The sequence below is a fragment of the Passer domesticus genome, chromosome Z (assembly GCF_036417665.1).
Source record: "Passer domesticus isolate bPasDom1 chromosome Z, bPasDom1.hap1, whole genome shotgun sequence".
Taxonomy (NCBI): domain Eukaryota; kingdom Metazoa; phylum Chordata; class Aves; order Passeriformes; family Passeridae; genus Passer; species Passer domesticus.
The window spans coordinates 45,660,039-45,677,891 of NC_087512.1; the positions used below are offsets into that span (position 1 = coordinate 45,660,039).

The window sequence follows — 17,853 nt, forward strand, 5'->3', positions numbered from 1 at the left end:
CACTATTTTTCATAAATCAGTTAAAACACAAAAATAGAAAGCAGCGCATTACAGTTTGTTGCCCGTTAGCAACATGATACACTGAGATTGTGAGCAAACACTATGCACGTACAGTCCAACAAATCACTGCTTTCAATAAAGTTCTAGAGCTTCTTCTTTGAAATACCGGAGATAAACAATTTGTGAGTGGAAGACTGAAAGTTGTTTTCCACACTAACTCAGCTACAATGTGTATTCTTGGATTTAAAATAAAGTTAACCCTCTATACAAAAACAGAAAATGCAGCATTCTTTTGAGGGCCTAATTATTTTACTTATGTAAAATAAGTCTCTCTGTCTTTTTTCATTCTGAGATATATTTACATGAAAAATTACAGACCTTTCAGTGGCTGGAAAGGACTTAACTTTCATTAAGAAAACTAAACCCAAAACAACTTCAGATGTTTTGTTCATGGAGAATCAACATTTCCTCAATTCCCTGCAAAGCTCTCTATTCTAATTTAACAATTTAAATGCTGAGCTTTCTATTGCAACAGACACAATTATTCAAATTAAACATGTATGACATCTTCTCTACATAGGATGGTTTTTTATTCTAGACAATCGTCTTACATCCTAGTTAGAGAAGCACAATTTATTGGTAAGACCATACAAGTAAATACACAAAACTATTAGAAATCTCAGTTTATATAATTATTTTACTTTTTTTTTCTTTTACAAAAAGGTGAAAGTTTCAAAAATGGTAAGTAATCGAATGTAAATTTGATGTACATTTCTACTTACATCTTCAGCTTTTGAACCTTGATCCTGCAAAGATTTTTGTAGTTCTTCAACCTGGGACTGTACTTCCAGAAGTCTCTGATTTACCAATCTAGGAAAGAGACATTATTTCTTTTTCAGAAAAAAACAAACTGCAAGAGTCTCAGATTATTAGTGTCCAGTGTTTTCAGATAATCTCCACAAAAAAAAAAAGCAATACTGTAAATTACTCACAAGAAAATTACAGTAGTAGTTAGAGCTTACAGCAGTGCAGAGATCGTAACATCTAGACATTAATCCAAAACATTCTCATATTCCTCAAGGACAACAAAAATGCATGCAGAAATCAGTTCTATATATATGAAAGAAGACCTTTTAACAGTCAGTTTTACTGCGTGAGAGCCGCTAGCTTCTGCTTCTACACCTTTACAGAACCCCATAAACCTGCAGGTTAGAAGGATGTCCACAGGTTGCCTAGATCAAACCTCCTCCTTAAAGTAGGTGCATTTACAGCAGATTGCTGGGAATCATATCCAATACCAGATTCAAGCACTTGTAAGGACAGAGGCCCAACAGTCTCTCTGGGCTTCTCTTTTAGAGCTTGGACCCATACTCCATATTTTGTCTCTTGCCTATTGTCCTTCCGCTCTTGAGAATATCTCTTGAGAATAGCTCAAATCTGTCTTCTTTCTACCTTCCCATCAGGCAGATGCAGCTGACAGTACTCTCCTCTATGTCACCTTTCCTTTGGCCTGGACAAACACAATTCTTAGTTTTATCCCATCTATCACACATTACAGTATCTATCACCTTAGCAGCATTCTGCTGCACTTCTATACATCCACATCTCTCTGGTACTGTGGAATCCAAAATTACATGCTCTGTCCAGATGTGATATCATAAGTACTGATGAGAGGTGAATTTTTTGCAGATTGACAGCCTGCACCTCAGTGAGGACTGTCCAGATCACAGTCAACTCCAAGGTCCCCAGATAACACATCCTCCTTTGCCACCCACCCAGGACCCCAGGGCTTTTGCAGCAGAGTTGCTCCACAGCCAGGGACAGGGGTCTCATCAGTTCATTTCTTTGGATTGTTGAGCTCCTCTTGAATAACAGTTCTCCTTTTCAGGACATCCCAAAGTGCTATCATTCTCAAACTTGCTAAGAATGTAGCCCCTTTCATCAGTGAAGTTGTTAATAAAAGTGATAAACAGTGCTGATACTGGTACTGATGACTGAGGAACCAGTTGCCAGCTGGGTTTAATTTCACTGACAATACTACTACTTTAGTCTCACTGTCCAGTCAATTTTTTCTTTGCTCACTTAACTGTCCACTTATTTAGTTTATATCCAGGAATTCTGAACATAAGGATACCATGGGACACTTCATCAAAGGCTTTGCTGAAGCTAAGTATTATCCTCTCACCCTTCTTCACATGTGCAGTCATCTCTTTGTCAAGAGAACTGGATTAGTTAGGCATGATTTATTCTGAATAAATTAACGTTGACATTTGCTAATTACTTTCCTGTCCCTCATGTAGCTGGAAATAGATTCCAGATGGACTTGCTTTGTGAAATTTCCAGAAAGTGAGCTGTGGCTGACCAATCTCAATAGTTCCTCATACTCTTTTTATTGCCCTTCTTGAAGCTGAATGCAGTGTTTACCTTTTCTCAAGCTTCAGGCACCTCCCCCAGTCAAAGGGGAAGACAGGGGAAGATTAGATAAATAACAGATTCAAAGCTCAGATACAAAGCAGCCTACATCACTATCAGCCAAATACTGTGGCACGTTCTGATGCACTTTGTCTGGTCTCACAGACGTCTGCATGCTGATTGGTTCAATCCAGCAGGGTCAGCTAGAAGGCTGCCATAGGAACATGTCCTGTTGAGTTTTAAATATCTACAAGGATGGAGACAACCTCTCTGGGCAACATACTCCAGTGTTCAGCAACCCTCACAGCAAAAAAAACCCCGTATATTTCACATTCAGATGAAATATAATGTATTTTAAACTCTGCCACACCCTCTTGCCATGTTACTGAGTATTACTGACAAGAGTCTATCTCCACCTTCTTTAGACCCTCCCATCATACACTTCGATAAGATACACTGATAAGATCTAACCTAAGCCTTCTCTTTTCCAGGCTATATAGTCTCTATCCCTCAGACTTTGTTCATACAGAGGACTCCATAGTCCTATAATCACATCCTTATGGCCTTTCACAGGACTGATTCCATGAAATCCATGTCTTTCTTCTCCTGGGGATCCCTGTAGGAAGGTCAACTGAAGCAAAGGACAACATTTCTTACCTGTTTTCTGTCTCCAGTTCATTCTTCCGTAAGTTTGCATCATCAAGAAGGCTCTGCAACAAGGCAATCTTCTCATTGTCAGAACCTTCTTGGTTCAATTTTAACATCTTGTTCTCATGCTGAAGGCGGATGAGTTTCTCCCTAAACACGTTCAACACAATTTTGTAAAAAAAACAAACAAACAAAAAACCAACCAATATCTATAACAAAGAAAACAGTTTACCATTGGAAGTAAAATAACAACATAAATATCTTTTTAAGGCAGATGCTGAAACAACAATCATATCTTCAAACCCCCAAATACAAACCAAATTTAAGTTCTAATTGCAGAACACAGAACACAAGGAAAGTACCTCATTGCCCCCAACAGATCTCAGTGTACAGCTCAACAAATATACAGGGAGAACAGAGAATGCAAAATTTAATACCAAGTGTGAACAAAGACTCTAATCTCAGCTGCCACTGAACTACTGCATAAACCTGAGCAAGTAATTTCAACCTTTAGTCTTTTTACACAGAATCACAGAACCATTTGGGTTGAAAATACTCCTAAGATCATCAAGATCCAACATAAACCCAGCACTGCCAAGTCTACCACAGAAGCATGTCCCTTAAGCACCACATCTTTTAAATACCACAAGGGATGAATCACTTCCCTGGGTTCAATGCTTGATAACCCCTCCTGGTGAAGAAATTATTCCTAATATCCAATCTAAACCTCTCCAGCACAACTTCAGGAAAAAAGACCAACCCTCACCTCATTACAACCTCTTTTCAGGTAGCTGTAGAGAATGACAGGAGGCTCAGGGGTGAGCTTTTCTCCAGGATAAACAACCTCCTGCTCCTCAAAGGACTTAACTCTCTACACCCTTCTCTAGCTCTACTGTCCTTCTCTGGACACACTCCACCCCCTCAATGTCCTTCTTGTAGTGAAAGGGTGCAAAACTAGACACAGGATTTGATTACAATCCTGTAATTGGCACTGCCCTGGTCCTGCTGGCCATTCTATTTGCTGATACAGGCCAGGATGTAATTTGCCTTCTTGACCATCTGGGCACTCAATGGTTCAAGTTCAGCTGCTGTCAACCAACACCATCAAATCCACACCAGAACAACAGGCGCCATCCACAGGGACTTGGACAGGACAAACGGAAGAAGTTGGGCCATGAAAACCTCATGAGGTTCAACCAGGCCCAAGTGTAAGGTCCTGCCCTTGGCCTATGGCAACCCCTGGTACCAGTCCAGGCTGCAGGATGAACAGATGGAGAGCAGCCCTGTGAGAAGGACTTGGGGTGTTGGTAGGTGAGAGGCTGGATATGACCCAGCCATGGGCACTCCCAGCCCAGAAAGCCAAACGTGTCCTGGGCTGCATCCAAAGCAGCGTGGGCAACAGGGGAGGGAGGGGATTCTGCCCCTCTGCTCTGCTGAGAGCCCACCTGGAACCCTGCACCCAGCTCTGGGGTCCCAGCACAGGAAGTATGTCAACTAATTCAAGAGAGTCCAGATGAAGCTGCTAAGGTGATCACAGAGATGGAGCACCTCTATTAAAAGCAGGCCGAGAGAGCTGGGGTTGGGGTTATAGATCAGACTCCAGGGATACCTTAGAGCAGCTTTACAGTGCCTGAAAGGAGCCAACAACAGAACTGGAAAGAGATTTTTTACAAGAGTGTGGAGAGACAAGACAAAGGAGAGTACTGTTAAACTGAAAAGGGGTGGTTTAGATTAGACATGAAACAGAAATTCTTTCCTTTGAGGGTCTGGAGGCAATGGCAAAGGGAGTTCTGAATGCCCCATACTTGGTAGTATTCCAGGCTAGGTTGGATGGAGATTTGAGCAACCTGATCTACTGGAAGGTGTTCTTGCCCATGGCACAGTAGATGGAACAAGATAATCTTTGAGGTCCCTTCCAACTCAAGCTGTTCTATGACTCTACAATTACTTCCCAATGTGCATCTTTTCATCCACTCTTCTCCAAGCCTGCAGCACTGTACAGGTTGTCATGATATAAGGGCAGGACCTTGGCCAAGCTGAACTTCATACATTGTCCTCTGTCCACTGATACAACCTGTTCAGATTCCTCTGCAGAGCCTTTCGACCCTCCAGCAGAGAAACACTGTCCTGAGTAACCCAGAATGTTATTGTATTCCATATCTATCTGTGCCCAAAATTGCTACTCTCTTCCTGCAGCTAGAAAACAGAATGGTAGGGCAGGGGCTGGGGGGTTGTCCCAGACTCCTTAAAAAAAGCTGAAGCATTCAGGTAGAGTCACTCACTCTCCGCCCACTCAGCTTGACTTTTCATTCTTTCTGGCTACTACTTGCTACAGTTGCAAGTAGAGATACTCTATTTCACAATCCAAAACTGTTTCAGAGTGAATTTTGCAACACCTATCTGCAGCTACTCCCTCAGTACCCTTCAGTGGATCCCACCCACCCCCATGAACTTGGGGGTGTCTAAGTGGCACAGCAGGTAGCATTGCTGTAAGCAGGCATAGCATAATTGTTTCCTCCTGTATTGCAGTGACTTGATTCAGCTTCTTGCATCTGTCTTCCAGATCAGAGGCGTTACTATCAAAGATGGTGTCAATGAAGGCTGTGAGTAGATCACCCTTCTCCTTATCCTTTACTGGTATGGTTCTCCTTGCAATCAATAAGGGATTGAGATCCTCCTTAACCCTCATTTAATTGTGAATGTATTTATAGAAACATTTTTTATTGTCTTTTATTGGCAGTAGCCAGATTAAGATCCAGTTGGGATTTGGCCCATTTAATTTTCTCCCTGCATTAACAGCACAACATCTCTGTAGTCCTCCTGAGCATGGCTTTGCCCCTTCTTCCAAACACAATACAATCTTTTTTATCCTGAGTTCTGACCAAAGCTCTCTGTGCAGCCAAGCCACTCTTCCTGATCTCACCATCTGGCACACGGAGACAGACTGCTCCTTCACCTTAACAGTTCCTTCTTGCCCTCCCAGACTCATTTGCCCTTCAGGACTGACTTCCAAGCAACTCTGTCAACCAGGCCTGTAAACAGGTCAAAGTCTGCCCTACAGAAGTCCAAAGTGGAGGTTCTGCTGGCCTCTCTCCTTAATTCTGTTAATCAAAACCTCTCTCACTGAGTGGTTGCTGTGCCCAAAATGGCTTCTGATCATCACACCATCTACCTTTCCTGCTTACAAACAGTGAGTCCACATCTTCCCTAGTTGGCTTGCTCAGCAGCTATGTTAGAAAGTTATCTTCTGCACAGTTGAAGAAGATAGACTGATCCCTTTCTGCTGTGCTGCATTTGCAGCAGCCATCTGGTAAGTTGAAGTCCTCCATAAGAAGAAGGGCCAGCAATCTCAAGATATCTCCCAGCCCCTTATAGCATAATATCCCAGAGAAGTGATCTATAACACACCCACCAGAATATCTGCCTTGTGACCTTCCCCTTAATTATTACTCATAAATACTCAATTCTTTTGGTACCATCATCAAGCTACAGGCAATCAGAACAGGGCAACAAGTACCTTTTTCTAATATCCAAGACAAACCTTCCTGACACAAATTCAGACCATTCCCTTGGGCCCTGACACTGGTCACAACAGAGAAGAGACGAGTGTTTGCCCCTCCTCTTTGTCCCATGAGGAAGGATAAAATCTCTGCTCAGTCTCTTCTCCAGGCTGAACAGATCAAGGGACCTCAGCTACTTATCACAGAGCTTCCGCTCAAGGCTCTTCACCATGTTTGTGGCCCTCCTTAGGATGCTAAGAGCTTTATGTCTTTCTCATATTGTGGCACCCAAAACTGCACACAGGATTCTGCCCCAGTGCAGAGCAGAGCAGGACAATCCCCTCCTTTGCCTGGCTGGTGCCCCCCAAGGACACAGTTGGGCCTCCTGGCTGCCAGGGCACTGCCAACTAATGTTCAACTTGCCATTGAAGAGGTTATTGAAGAGGTTGTAGAGGTTAGTAAAACAAAGCATGCATTAGCTTACTTTATTTCGGGAGTAATGATTTCTGCTGCTAAACTGTCTGAAGGCTCTTGTCTTCCCAGAGGCATCAATCCTGAGTAAGGAAAAGCATACCACTGACTTTTTCACATGACAAGAAGTAGACATTGTTCTAGAAGCTTCACACTACTGCTAGACAATGTAAAACGACACAAAGTCAGGCTACAGCAAGACTGACAGACAAACACCATTTCATTTGGTCTTTCTTTCATTTGGTCCATTACGTCTGATTCAATGCATTCTGAAGAAATAATGTTGCAGTTTATTTCCTGCTCATTATCTTATCTAAGAACTACAAAGTACACAAGATTACACATACAAATGAACTATAACACAGGAAACAGCAAGAGAAAATGTCTCTAAAGAAAACTATGTAACTATATAGAAATCAGATACACATTACAAAAATATCCCACTGGAGAGGAGACTAAAATTTATGATTGAGTCAAATAACATTCTAAGCTTTTGCCTGCTTATGACGCTATGAATAGCTGAAGTTTTCCACTGCTGATTTTAGAAGAGATTAAATTTATTCTGTGCTAAACAAAAGTGCATTCAACACTCTACAGAAAACTCGTGTACACTTTAGAAAAGAGGCATTTAATCTCCTTATTTGTCCTTTACCTGTAGTGGAGAGTTGACCCTCCTGAGCTTGTACACATCTAAGTTCTTCAATAGTTTCTTTCAAAGAATCCCTTTCTGTTCTTAATCTCTGAATAATTGGAAAGAGAATGAATATCAGTCTTGGCAGTCTAAATCCATCTCTAACAGCCTTCAAAATTTTTAAAATTATTTAATGTAACTCTAGAAATTACTTTCAAATTAAGGTATCAGTCTATTCCATAACAGAATAAATGTAAGTATTATATATTCCACAGGAACAGTGGTTTGGGTTTTGGTTTTGTTTTTTGGTTTTGTTTTTTTTTTCAGAAAAGGGTTGCTGATCTGATTGGACTAAAAATAGCAGGGGTATAAGCTTACAAAATCAAGACATTAGTGACCAAGTATAACATTCTGCTACCAGGTAGTAAATAGTATCCACAGGGCCACTCAGCTGTTTTCCTTTCATTAGGGTTGATTCCAAGGGAAATGGAAGACAGTTGAGAGAACACATTTCCATATCACATTCCTTCTGTGTGTCAGCTGTCCTTGTCATTCACCAGTGTCTTGGCTATGAAAGAAAACTCGTTGCTTAAGACTTAGTCCAAAGAGAACTGAAGAACAGGACTGGATCACTTTGGTATCCAGACAGATGTGCTATTCAGTAGCATCAGGTAAATAATCCTTCAATTTGGCACAACTACCCTTCTGGCAAAAAAATGAGAATCAACAGGTAACACCAAGTTTTTTTGTCCAGAAGGTTGCCAAGAGTCAAAAAGAGGAAAGAGTTTGCTATGTATTTGGATGTAATGATCCAAGTTGCAGTTTGCTCCAAAATCAGACGGGTTCAGTATTACTAAATGGTCCAAGATAGACCTTGCCTCGGTATAGGCATGGAGTTGTGTTGGCTGACAGCATTTCATTTTACTAACAGTTGATTGCCAAATGCCAGAATGTTTTAGTGAACAGAAAAAGCTCTAGGGCTTCACTGGTACAAGCAGCTCAATAATTATCACAGTACTTATAACACAGAGGTAAAATTCCAAGCTACTTTGATGAAGATAGCAAACACTACCATGCTTTACCAGAACATAATGAAAACAATATAAGCAATTTCAGTAACTATTTCCAAAATACAGCCGACAAGATACCACTACCTAGTTTGTAACCTGTGGTGGGCTACTTTACTGATACATATTGACAACAGAGAACAGAAAGAGTAGGTGATACAGTGAAACACTAAATTCTCCGGATGAGGGATTTTAGCTGTAATTTACTTCTCACAGGTGCATACCCATTCAAAAGAATGCACTTAAGAACAACATCTAGCTCAAAAAAAAAAGCTATTTGCCATAGGGTAAATAACAGAACTACATAAAAATGGCCTGCAATTCAGATCCTTTGTGCAAGATGAAATGGGCCGCTGAGCCATGGATAAGCCACTGAAACAACTTCACCATTGTTCAACATAAAATAATTAGAAAAAATAATTTAAAAATAAAAAGCAGGAAAGAAAGCCAAAGCACAATACCAACACAGCTATTATGTGCATTCCAACCTGATTTGAAGGCAGATGGAAGTGATGTGAAGGTCAAGTGTCTATCAGAGCTTGAAAATTTAATAAAATATGGGAATCAATGGCCTATGAACATAAAGTAACTGAAAACTTTCAGTTCAAATTATATTTAAGTGCTGGGCTTGGAAATCTGGAAATAACTGGACATGAAATATGACTATTGAGAAAAAGCCTGCAGAGTTTTTGATAGTTGGATCAATAGACTTTTAATTAAAACATGCCTAAGAAACTGCTAGCTGCAATTGCTGACATTGATTTTAGGTAGTTTGAACCAACTGCATATACATTCATAAGAAACAAGCTGAAATCAACCGTTGAGAAATGACAGCGTGTAAGAGAAGTTGGAAGGTCCAGTCTCAGCAAGAGAGTACAAAGCAATTATTCACAGAATCACTAGCAGCAAATGACACAAGAAGAGGGGGATAAATTCGTATCTACCCTGTGTGTTCCACATAGGCAGTACAAGATAGGTCAACAAGGAGCTGTCATAAAAGGTGAGATTGCCACAAAGGACATTTCCCTCTACACAACTACTAAGACTCTTCCTACACTAGTGATGACTCCACAAAGAGAAGCATGCTGATGATAACCCAAAGAATGTCATAGGGGGGAAAAGCAACAGGAATTTAGTTCCAGGATGATACTGCAGAAACCCTGTTGCAAATAAATATTCTGTAAATTTTCAGAATACATAATAATTACCCTGGGTAGTTATTAACTTTCTCATGGTAAATGACCAGGAAAGAACTTCAGATGCCAAATATGAAGGCTTTTCCTCTTAAAAATGGTTTGCATGTGATTTTGTACAGTCACTTTATTCCATGCTGTACAATTCTTAGGTTTAAAAACTATCTTGTACACAAACATTAGAAAATTTTCAAGGAAAAAGACTTCCTTATTTAAAAAGACGACTAACTATAATTACCACAACTCTGTGTTATAAATGATACAAAGCTGCTATTGTTACTAACAAAAAAATAACACCTTGGCACTTACATCTTTTTCTTTTTGGAGGCTGTCTACTTTTTCTTTCAGTCGTTTGCATTCATAATCTAATTTATCAGCTTTCTTGGATTCTTCAGATAACCTGTTTTGTAGTTCAACTGCCTGTGAGAACAAGAATCAATAATGTGTCTGCAAATGTTAAAACAAAATACACAAGACAAAGTAGCCAATTACAATGCACCACAAGTCATGTTGCAAAACAAGTGAAATAGTTACTTATAGGACATACTAAAAATTTCTTTCATCAATTGTTCTGTGTTTCATCAAAATAAAAAGCATTCAAATACTGTATCTTAGTGCAAGCAAAAGAGAGAAAGAATGTGATTTTCACTACATCTAAAACAAGAATTTAAACTCAAGAAAGGTTTGCAGAAAAAAATCCATGTAGTTCTAGGGAACAAAAAGATTAGGAACAGCAGAAGAATCTTTCTGCATTCTGAAAAGTCTAATAAAAAGAAAAGACTCCTAGGAAAGCCAGTCTTTTGTTAACTTTACTTCACAAGCCTTACTCAGAATTCAGCTACTAGTTTATACAGCCAGGTAACATTCCCTAACCTGAGATGTCCTAATAATTTTTAATAAACTATCACAGATTCAGCTACAGGCTCCAAACAATTCTTTTTTATTTCAGTGAGAAACACTGCCACATGTGTGCTTTCAACTACAGATCAGTAAAGAACTCTTAAAATTAAGTGAGCAGAAGTGTGAAAGCTGAGCACAACAGAAGGTAAATCAGTGAAGTCTTCCCTTTTCAAAACTTTCAGCCTTTACTAGCAAAGATTCATTCCCAGAACACTAGTAAAGCTTATAATGCAGAGAGCATGAGAGCAAATAAGCTAAATAAAAACTGACCTGCAAAAACAAAAGCTGAATGAAGACTCAGCTAAAGACCTACAGCTTCTTCTGAAATAGTTTATAAGAAGGCTTTTTCATGGCTTTTAGATTACAAAGGAAATGATTAAAGCAATAGCCATATCTACATCAAGATTCCCCAGTGGTTCTAATGGCCTTTTATTTTCAATGTGTACAACTATAGCAAAATAACTACAAGGCCTAAAATATGCAGGGTCCTAACTCTTAGAGTACTTTGCTGCTGTTGTTCCTAAATTAAAGGCTGCAAAACCAGTACAGGCCTGTGTTTTCTGAGATTAAAAGAAATGAACATGTCAGATATGAAAATATTTCATTTTTCAGATGTGACATTGATCACTAAGGCTATCAAAATAACTGCAGGTATAACAAACAACTGCAGGCCTTCACCAGTGACAGTGCCACAATTTGCAGAATACTAGTATTTTCACCTCAAATGGAAACAAATGCATCTATGTTTGTAACCAATCACGCTAAGGTTATGGTATGTAGAAAAACACTGCAGAAAATAAATTTGTCTTGAATTAGGATTTGTGAGTGTACATAAAAACATACAGTTTCATGATAATGCAGAAGACAAAAAAAAAATGAACTGCTACACATTCACTAAGCATTATCTGTATGTGGAATGAGTAAAGCAGGAATCTTGCAACAAATAAAAGCAAGACATACTGTTAACTATGCATCAGAATGCACATGCACAAAGGGGCTGAATTAAAACTACAAAAAAAAATCCTGCAGTCTTTACATTTCAATTCTTTATGCCAAAATAAAGTTTCTTAGAAAAGGCTTGTGCTTGCTCTCAGAAGAGTGAAAACAAAAGAATACCACTCAACCCCACCTCACAGAGATTGCTCTATGCAGTGAAGATGCAATTTCCTTGCAGATTACTATAGAAATTTGAATGAACCATGTTGATCTGCAATGCACAATGATTCTAAGCCAAAGAAATAACTCTCTAATGGTGTCCTCATGAGTCAGGTTGGATCTTTCAAACACCACACAAGACATATTCCATTACAGGAGCACACTAGAACTCAGCAGTGACATAACATCATAGGCCTTACATCCAGCTTACTTCTGATAGCACAATTCAGGATTCCCAGAAAAATAATTTTCTGATTTATGAGTCACAGGCAGGTTTCAAAAGGAGCCCAGTCTTACAGACACTGAAGACAAACACAGAGTGTTCATTTTGAGACATCGTAGTTAGGTGAATAAAAACACATCTGCCACAGGACACCTGAGGCTTATTCCAGTCTCAGTCAGTAAACAGTTTTGCACCACACAACAGCTCCTCATACAGGAAACCCTACACATAAAATACACTGAAGGAAAGGAGTACTTCAGCAGCACAACTGATGGGATTGGCCCTTCCGAAATCCTTTTGGCTGGTGAAATAAGAATAATCAAATGCAGACATTGAGGTTACACAACCATATCACATGCTCAGCTGTGTAACGGAGTGAAATATTGGGTTGCCAGTAAACTTGATACTACTCATGTGTGGAAGGCCATTCCTTTCTACATTTACATTTCTCTTTGCCCCTTGGACAATTTTTCTTGTCCAAGTTCTTTTTTTTCTGGTAAAATCACTTGGGCTGTATTTAAAATTAGCTCACATAGGCTGAAATAATTTGTTTTAAACACTGAGATCGCCAAGCGCAGGGAAAAAAAATCTGTCAAATCTTAGGGAGACACATTGCTCCTGGGCTTTCAGTATTGTTTAGTGCTAGTTTCTATACTTTATTCTATGGTAAACTGACATAACAGGGACCCCTGTGCTGTGACTGTTCGATCAGTCAGAAATACAGAGCAGGCACTACTGCTTTAATAAACCATGCCCTGTAACAAGAATACCAGAATGATACAGTGTCCCTGAAGTACAGAAGCAGAAACACGATTAAGCATATGCTGCAAAGAAACAGCATCACATGGCACTTGGATAATCAGGAGGATAAATAGGTGCCTTTCACTCCACAGAGTGTGCTGCTGACACATTTTCTATTCCACTAGTGCACACGAACAATAAGGATAACATGTGTCCTCCTGTCTTAAGTGAAAAATTCAGATGTATCAGAGAAACAAGAACCTTTAAAAAAGGAGTTATTTAACCACAGGAACGACTTACCTTAGCTGTGGTGTGTTCCTCATTGCTGGAAAATTGTAAGTGAGAAGTGGATACTTTTTCTGAAAGAACAGTCTCTAATTCAAGCCCCACTACTGAATATGAATTTGGAATAATTTTAGGGAAAAAAACCCCAACTTCACATCTGGTGAGTTTTTAAATTCAAGAAATACTGCTTTTTGACAAAGTAACAAAATTGTAGTAATGACAAGAGCTGCAGAATAGAAGGACAAAGGTACCAAGTACCTATAAAACATGTAAGTCTTCTAAACAGGAATTGGTTTTTTTCATAGCTTTTTTTTTTTTACTTTGAGGTATTAGCCATGTTATGAAGACAAAGTGTTGAACAACAGAGAGTACTACAGCACTGATGATGCCTGTCCTCACCTGTCTCTTGTATGTTTCCAGCTGACTGCGTGCTGCGTTGGCCTTCCTTAGTTCTTCCTCCAGGCTCACGGTATTTTGCATGTACATTGTATTCTTCTCTTCTAAAAGCTTCACTTGCCGCCGCAAATCACCCAGGTCCTCCAGTTTCTTTTTGTATGACTCTACTTGGCTTTCTAACTTGGCTACTTTATCAGAAGAATGCCTGAAGGGACAATTTGTATCAAATTTGAACTCCAAAAATGAATTAACAGAATTTAAAATGCTTCTTTACAGTTTTTTCTTAATGTAGAAGACATTCATGGGAGGAACAATAAAGCAATCATATCCTCCTATTACTGATGTTTTCATTTTTGTCTGTTTTCTTCCCATAACTATTTGTAAACTCTAAGAGCTGCTGCTGAAGTTTCTTTTAGACCCTGTCCCTCTTCCTAACACAACCTTATCTGCTTCCAACCTTAAAATAATAGCTAAAACAACCTCACTCCCACTCATTTCCTTTCAATTCCAATTATCTTCTGTCCTAAATTTTCAAGAGTAAAGAAGAAAAGTTTCTGCCATTCAGTTCGTTTTAATGATAACCAGGACTAAAATAATAAAGATCTCTCTACTAGACATTTGTACTTGGTGACACAGAAAAACCTTAACAGTTTTGAAACTTGATTCCTTCTAAAAAAAAAAAAGGACAAAAGAAAAAGAAACACCAGGCTTCAGCTTTTCAGAGTTTTACCAATCCACCTGCTGCACTCCCAAGATTACAATGGAACTCGCCTCGCCCAAAGACCTTTACTACTATTACTGTTCCCAGTTTCATCTTAGAATCAACCAATTTACAGACCAAATTTCCTGTGAAATCCAGGGAATCTCCCACCGAATTAATGCATCGGTTTATGGCAAGCTAGCTAGTATAATCCTCAGTGAGGTGCAGGGCCTCTCTCTTGGGACAAGGAATTGCTATTTGAACCCATGCCACCCACACAGTTTATGCAGCCTGATGGGTTCGTTCCTTATATTAACGACAGAAGGGATAAAGACAGACAGCTTTGGTAGAAGGCTGATGGTGAATCAGAAAAAGCAGTATTAAATTAAGTCTTGCTGGAGAGAATGTGTAACTGCTCTGAATAACCCATGGCAATAGATGCCAATACTGAAGGAATATGCTCCATAATAAAAGTGGCTGTCCCACTCTATAAACCCCTATTATCATCAAATCATGACAATTTTCATTGCTAAAATCCAGTGGGAACAAGAGCTGCAACAGATGTTGTTCACACTAATATTACATGATAAGCCAAAAGCACCACCCAAAGTCCAAACAATGCAAACCCAGGAAAGGAAACAGCCTAGTTCTCTGATGAGAACAGATGCCTGAGGCATGATGAAGGTGAATACTGCATACTCAAAGAGACCAGTGGGTGCCCTGTTATAATCATGAATTAGCATAGAATGATAAGTTTCTAGTAGTTATTGATTAGGTACAAAACAAGCAACTATTTTACTCAAGCTGAATTGTGTGTCCATCTGCGTACCTAAACTGGAGGATCCAAGGAATCTTGGCATTGAAAGTGTTTAATATTAAATCACTTAAACAAAAGATATTGTAGATCAAGTATACAAATTATACAGATTAAAAGGTAGTAGTTAATAAAGAGTTAATGGAACAAAATTTACCTGAGTACATCTATCTCGTCCTTCAAAGACTGAGCCTCCTCTGCCAGTGTAGTAAGCTCTTCTGTTTGTTGTCTCAATTCCGCAATTTCCTTTTCTAGTTCTTCACAGCGTATTCGATAGTCATCTTTTGCAGCTTCTAATCTGTAAGAATGAAAAGAACCCCAAGAAATAATTTCTCATCCTGAGCCACAGTTCCTTTCCTCATCATCCCCTCTAAGAACTCACAAAATAGCCTCCTGCTGCAGTGAAGGAAAACAACAACACAATGTGCTTATTCAAAATGTAAAAGCAGATTGACTTTATCAATGCTCCAAATTTAATATCAGTCTTTCTATTTGAAAATTCACAAGGTAACATATGTTCCTGTAAAAACAAAACCTGAGATTTCCTTCTGTAACAGTAGTTTAACACAAGGGAAGCTTAAGGAGAATTTTCATCGGACATCCACAGTTTGAATGTGACATCTTTATTCTATTCTGTTCAGCTGTACAACTCATCTACCTTCAACAACACTGACCTGATTGTAAGATGTTATAAATGCCGTAGACCTGTCACTGAAGTGGCTTTATTTATTTACTCATAAAGAACCTGTGCATGCCCAGTACATTGGGAGAACCAGGCTGTCTAGTTAACAAGTAAAGAACTCTGACTAAAGATGCTGAACTGCTTGCATACACTATGCATAGTCAAAGCTCTATTAACCTGGCAGTGAACAAAGGGAGTAAGTAATAGAAAATTTTCAATGTATTTTGAATGAATAGGACAACCCAAACCACAAAGTCCTACTGTGATTTTGCTCTGAAATTAAAACAAAAATAATCAAGGATAGGAGATAAGGACATGAGGGGAAAAAAAGTCAGAGTGTCCAAAAGCAATCTACAAGAACAGAGACAAGAGAAAAATCTTTGAGTCATCCACACAAGAAACAACAAAGATCTGGATCATGACAGACCAGAACAGTCAAAGCACAAAGAGGCAAGACTAGGAGGAAGAGTGGTGTACCACACAAGGCACCACTTAAGCTATACAAATGTCCTGCTTGATGAGGTAGAGCTGGAAGCAACACATACAAATTGCCACCAGAAACCACATAATATGAAAACAGGGGAAGGAGGTAAAGGAGACCGGGAATGAGTCTCACATACGAAAACAGTTTACAATGACCAGAACCTGAAACTACAGTAACAGACAGTGCAGATATTGAATATGGGACAAAATCTGTTTGAACAGTAATCGATACCAGACTCAGGCAGGAATCACTGCAGAGTATGGAGATGAATCAGAAGAGATAAAAAGGGACATCAACATTGCCTTATTCCTTTACATGGTAGATGTATAAAAAGAAAAAAATCCAGGTACTAGTTGTTGTGAAAGAGAAACATGGAATGTTTTTCAAGGAACTGATGGGAGATGATATGTCAGAATAAGCAGGAAAGGCTTAGCAAGAGGAATCGGAAAAAAGGCAAAACACAAAAAAAAAAGGAAAGTAACATGGCATGTATTGTAAGAATTGGAAAAAGGCAATGAGAAGAAGGTACCAAAAGAAAAGCTGGCAGTGTAAAGAAAGAAATACTATCATTTCACTCACAAAGTGAAGGAAAGTAAGGGAAAGAGAATGAAAAGGTTATGGTGAAGTGAACCAGCTTTCTTCAGCAGAACAGGCTTACACAGCCTGAAAGCAACAGTCAAGAGGACCAGAAAGGATGTTTAAAAAGGAACTGTATTTTCACTTATGGGGGAAATGTAAATAAAGTGTAGAACTCCTAGATGGATAATCTCTATCTTTCATCATCTCTGAAATGTTTTCAAATCCAAATTTCAGGTAAGGACATATTCTCCTACGTTGATAATGCCTCCAGCAGTACAGCCTGTAGATAACTTTCATCTAGGAATTACTAGGCCTTAAAAATACAATCAGAATCATTTGCATAAAGGAAAGCATGCTACTTTTCCTTCTCACTGACTTCATTAGCATTTCACACGGGTGAAATGACTGCACACAAACAATTCAAAGTAACTCACATCAGAGTGACATATAAAACACTTCAGCATTAAGAAACTGTGATTTTTTTAAATGCTGCATCTTCCAAAGAGTGAAATTATAATGTATACATCACTTCAAAAACTGTACTACTGTGGCTATACACCATCCATTATACTAATTCACATTTGCAGCAGAACCAGAAATATCTAAGTCACCTCTACTGCCAGCTACAAACAACCAACCTAACCAAGTGCAGCTTTTCTACCTGAATGTTTCCTCTTGGAGCTGTTCTAGTTGTGTCTGCAGCTGCAGGTGTCTACGACCTGCAGGACTGTTGGGATCTTCAATGGAATCAGATTGATTTAAACGTTCCATCAAAATCTGGTTCTCGGCAAGCAGGCTGCTCTTCTCCTCTTGGAGGGCTGCAACCTGTGGTAATAAAAGTATGAAGAAGAATAATTAACCTACCCAGGTACAGAGAGCAGTATTTTTTCACATTCATAATGAAGTATCAACAGATGCAACAAACAGAAACATGCAGGCTTCACTAATCACATTTCACAAGAATACACTGTA

At 39.1% G+C, this 17,853-nt stretch overlaps 1 protein-coding gene across 6 annotated transcripts in view; it reads right to left on the reverse strand.

Moving 5' to 3' along the window:
• HOOK3 (hook microtubule tethering protein 3) overlaps positions 1-17,853 on the reverse strand; it is an 85,816-nt gene that overhangs the window by 21,519 nt on the left and 46,444 nt on the right. For 5 of the 6 annotated variants that reach the window (XM_064402875.1, XM_064402874.1, XM_064402878.1 and 2 more), the window contains 8 exons: positions 17,543-17,706; positions 15,294-15,434; positions 13,626-13,827; positions 10,232-10,342; positions 7,684-7,771; positions 7,045-7,114; positions 3,070-3,210; positions 783-870 (listed from right to left, as the gene is read on the reverse strand). In XM_064402875.1, coding sequence (XP_064258945.1) covers positions 783-870; positions 3,070-3,210; positions 7,045-7,114; positions 7,684-7,771; positions 10,232-10,342; positions 13,626-13,827; positions 15,294-15,434; positions 17,543-17,706 — 1,005 coding nt within the window. The remainder of the gene's footprint in view (positions 1-782; positions 871-3,069; positions 3,211-7,044; positions 7,115-7,683; positions 7,772-10,231; positions 10,343-13,625; positions 13,828-15,293; positions 15,435-17,542; positions 17,707-17,853) is intronic. The other variant, XM_064402877.1, reaches the window with a different exon arrangement.